Here is a 3,765-nt window from a genome sequence, read left to right as displayed (position 1 = left end):
GTGCGAAGAACATTTTAATAATCTAAAGAATTTTGTGCTGTGGAAAGATTCAATGAATGTTGAAAAATGTTTAAGAGTGTATCGAATTTTTCCTAGATGGTCAGACCCCTTGACATTTAGAATTTAGAAATCCAAATGTATTTTCAAAAACGTGAAAACAACATTTCCATGAGCTTGGCACGTGTTTTAAACCAGCTTTTCAAAAGTTTCCCAGATTCATCCTTTCCCCCATCCCAGACATCATCCTGAGTAATGATTGACAGATAAACAGTGGTAGTCTGAAGTATTACACCAGCTATCATCCAACATTCTCCACCCGTCACCTCAGTCACATCACAACAAACACCCGCAAACCCGCCCGGGACTTTTCAGCGAGCCACGGTCACTTACAGAGTGTGTGTTTCGGTGGGCAGGCCGGACGCCGCGGGGGCCTGATCCAGTCCGATGTTGGAACAATTAACCACGCACAAGTTTTGGGGTCCCACCGCCGTGCACGAGCAGTTCCCCGGGCACGGGCTGCACGCTCCCCCGTCTGCCGTGAAACCCGAGCGCGCCTCGAGGCAACAGAGTGCAAAGAGCAGACTGGAAAATAATCCAAACTTTGGGAGACAGACGCCATGTTTTCGCTTAAACACAATCTGTCCATTTCTACAAGGCATAGCTCACTCGCATCTCATCGCCCCTTCTGTTGGTGAAGTTTTCCTCGGGACGCGGGGAGGAAAGTTCACTCTTTTCCCAGTTTTTCCATAAGAGAATCGGTGTTGAAAGCAAGAAAGCGTCGGAAATCTCGTTTTCCCCCAAGTTCGATGACGTCCCCCCTCTATTCCTCCGTTAACGGAACTAGATTCACTTCTTCTCCCGAGGAGGGGAAAAAAACTCAGGATTCTGCCCTGCCAGAAGTTCCTGAAGAACTTCCTCCCGGTCTCCCATCCTGCAGTGCCACTGCTCTCCACTGGATGAGGCTGACAAATCTGACAAAACACTAGCTATTGCACATTACAATACAATATATTGACTGAACTGTTTTAGACTTTACCGTTGATTTCAATTAAGCATGGCACGAATGCAGCACATTTGTATGTCCCTGTCATGTGCAGTGGCTACAAAAAATGACTCTTAAAGCACAAATAAAAATGGCACTGCACTGGATGATAAAACATCAGAGCAAGTTGAAGAAAATATGAATGTACTTCGTATTCGAACTTGCATTATTCCTTTGACATAGCCTACTATTTATATATTTTTTCATTTTTTTTTTCATAATGCTCTGTGTTGGATTGTGATTTGATCATTTGTACAATGGCATTCAGACATTAATTGTGACTTTTAAGCATCCAAATATGCTTTGTTGCCACTGCATCTTAATAGCAGATAAAATATTCATTTGAAATAAACATTTTTTAAAAGATATTAGTTATCGATAAAAATAATGTGTGAATTTTACATTAAATTCAGTGCTTTTGTTTGAGCTGATGTTCTCATTTTTCTCTGTTCTGCACTGTAACATGAAAAGAAATATTTAAAAGAAATATTTCGGTTGTTTCTTTTTTTACTTTCTAGTGTTGACATATTTCAAATTAAACATGTATGTTAGCAATATTATTTTATGAAGCAATATAAAAAGCAACTTCATTAACATTTAAAATATCTGTAGGTATATTCTTACAAAACATTCACTAAATGTTATATTTCTTTATGCTTTCTAAAATCTGTTCAGAAACCAGGACATTAATAATTTTTTAAAAAACTTATTAATACTATAGTGCTATCGAGATTAATCACATCTGACACAAAGGTTTGTAACATAAATAAATAAATAAATAGGCTATATATGTGTGTGTGTGTGTGTGTGTGTGTGTGTGTGTGTGTGTGTGTGTGTGTGTGTGTGTGTGTGTGTGTGTGTGTGTGTGTGTGTGTGTGTGTTTACAGTTAATAAATATACAAACTTTTATGTTAGATTGGATGACAGCACTAATTAATGCTTTTTTATTCAACTAAATCTTGAGTATGATGTCACCCTTAATTAAAAGTAAATATTTTCCAGATCATATTTTAACAATTTGTTTCAGTATAATGAAAATGTAAAAGCCACTTATTCGATTTTGGAAAAAAATATTTGATTCAGTTCATTACAAATGGATAAAAATATACAGCTGCCTTTACATTTATCAGTGGTGTCCCTCACAAGGAAATCTTCATATCTTTACCATTCAGATGTTTGAAAACATTCTGTCTTATTATATTACAGAAATTAGTGTGATAATATCAAAATTTCAAAAGATGAAGTCCTCTGAGCAATGTTATCTATAGCTCGAGCCTATATTTCCATTCTGTTCATTTTCTGTCTGTTGTATAAATAATCAAGTCATGACTGATGAAGTTTGAGAATATGAGTTTGACCACAGCATATTTCTGATATTCCCTTTTATAGTTATACTCTCTTAAATGACATTATTGATTTTTAAAAGAAGGTTCAGAAGCGGGAATGATCCTGAAATAGCCCTGCAGACATGAATAAACTACACACTCTGTTTCTTATCTTTTCCCTTGACCAAATATGGCTAATTCATCATCCATGCACATTATTGTGCACTAACTAGAACAAATCTGATCCGTGGCAGTATGTGGATGAATTATTCATGGCATGAAGGGTGTGTTGTATGTTTAAACTCTAGGGGGAGCCCTGCAGAAGAAGTTCAGATCCTCATTACTGTTTGTACTGGTCATGTGTTGAATGTAATGCAACTAAATATCCGAGACTTGAGGAGAGTAAATTGAAAAACACATAGTGACACACACGTCCATCCCAATGTCTGGTTGTTACAGCTCAGACTGCTGTCAAATTTCCGTAAGAAAGGAAGTCATTTCAGGACGTGAGAGTGAGTAAATCTCAACCAAACTAACTCTTCTCACCCACCTCCAGAGTTTCTGTCTCCCAGCATGTGCAGTGTTTGAGGAGTCGAGTCGGTCATCCCAGTGGATGCCATTAAACACCACAGGATGAAAGAACAAGAGACCGCGTGTGGCTTCGACACTCACAGAAGAGAGATGCTGAAGCGGAGGACACACTGAGAGACAGAGAGCGTTTGCATTTCAGACAACCACACCGTTTACTCTCAGGTTGACTCGCCGGTTAAGCTGATCCAGACTTATCCATACTGTTACTTTAAAGAGTTTGTTGGAATTTCTTACAAATTGACTACACATGTACAGCTCATTTACTAAGTTTCTGAATATAATTCACAGCCACAATGCCATGTGTTTCTAAAGTTGTTCAGCGTGAGTGTTTTTTACTGATTTGCTAGTTGCTGGGATGCTCTTGGTAGTTGCTAGGGTATTGCTGTGAGGTTATTAGGGTCTTCTGGGTAGTTGTTAGGACGTTGCTATGTGGTTGCTGGGATGTTGTGGGTAGTTGCTAGGGCGTGGCTAATATAGGGCATTGGTATGCGGTTACTAGGATGTTCCAGGTAGTTGCTATGGTGTTGCTATAAGGTTATTAGGATCGTCTGGCTAGTCGTTAGGACGTTGCTATGTGGTTGCTGGGATGCTCTAGGTAGTTGCTAGGGTTTAAGGTTATTAGGGTCTTCTGGGTAGTCGTTAGGACATTGCTATGTGGTTGCTGGGATGTTCTGGGTAGTTGCTAGGGCGTGGCTAATAGGGCATTGGTGTGCTAGGATGTTGCAATTCGGTTGCTAGTTTGTTCTGGGTAGTTGCTAGGGTGTTGCTAAGGTGTTCTGAGTGGTTGGTATGTCGAAAGTCTCTGTG

General features: G+C 39.3%; 1 protein-coding gene across 1 annotated transcript in view; it reads right to left on the bottom strand.

Moving 5' to 3' along the window:
- Positions 1 to 842, bottom strand: part of pkd1a (polycystic kidney disease 1a) — a 98,650-nt gene extending 97,808 nt beyond the window's left edge. Inside the window, exon 1 of the mRNA XM_077245804.1 lies at positions 391 to 842. Coding sequence (XP_077101919.1) covers positions 391 to 659 — 269 coding nt within the window. The 5' untranslated portion in view covers positions 660 to 842. The remainder of the gene's footprint in view (positions 1 to 390) is intronic.
- Between the last annotated feature and the right edge of the window lie 2,923 nt (positions 843 to 3,765).

This window comes from Siphateles boraxobius, unplaced genomic scaffold, assembly GCF_051911475.1.
Source record: "Siphateles boraxobius isolate OS27281-9 unplaced genomic scaffold, OSU_SipBor_1 29, whole genome shotgun sequence".
Taxonomy (NCBI): Eukaryota; Metazoa; Chordata; class Actinopteri; order Cypriniformes; family Leuciscidae; genus Siphateles; species Siphateles boraxobius.
Note: the sequence above shows the minus strand (reverse complement) of the source record. Positions and strands in the feature narration are given on the sequence as shown.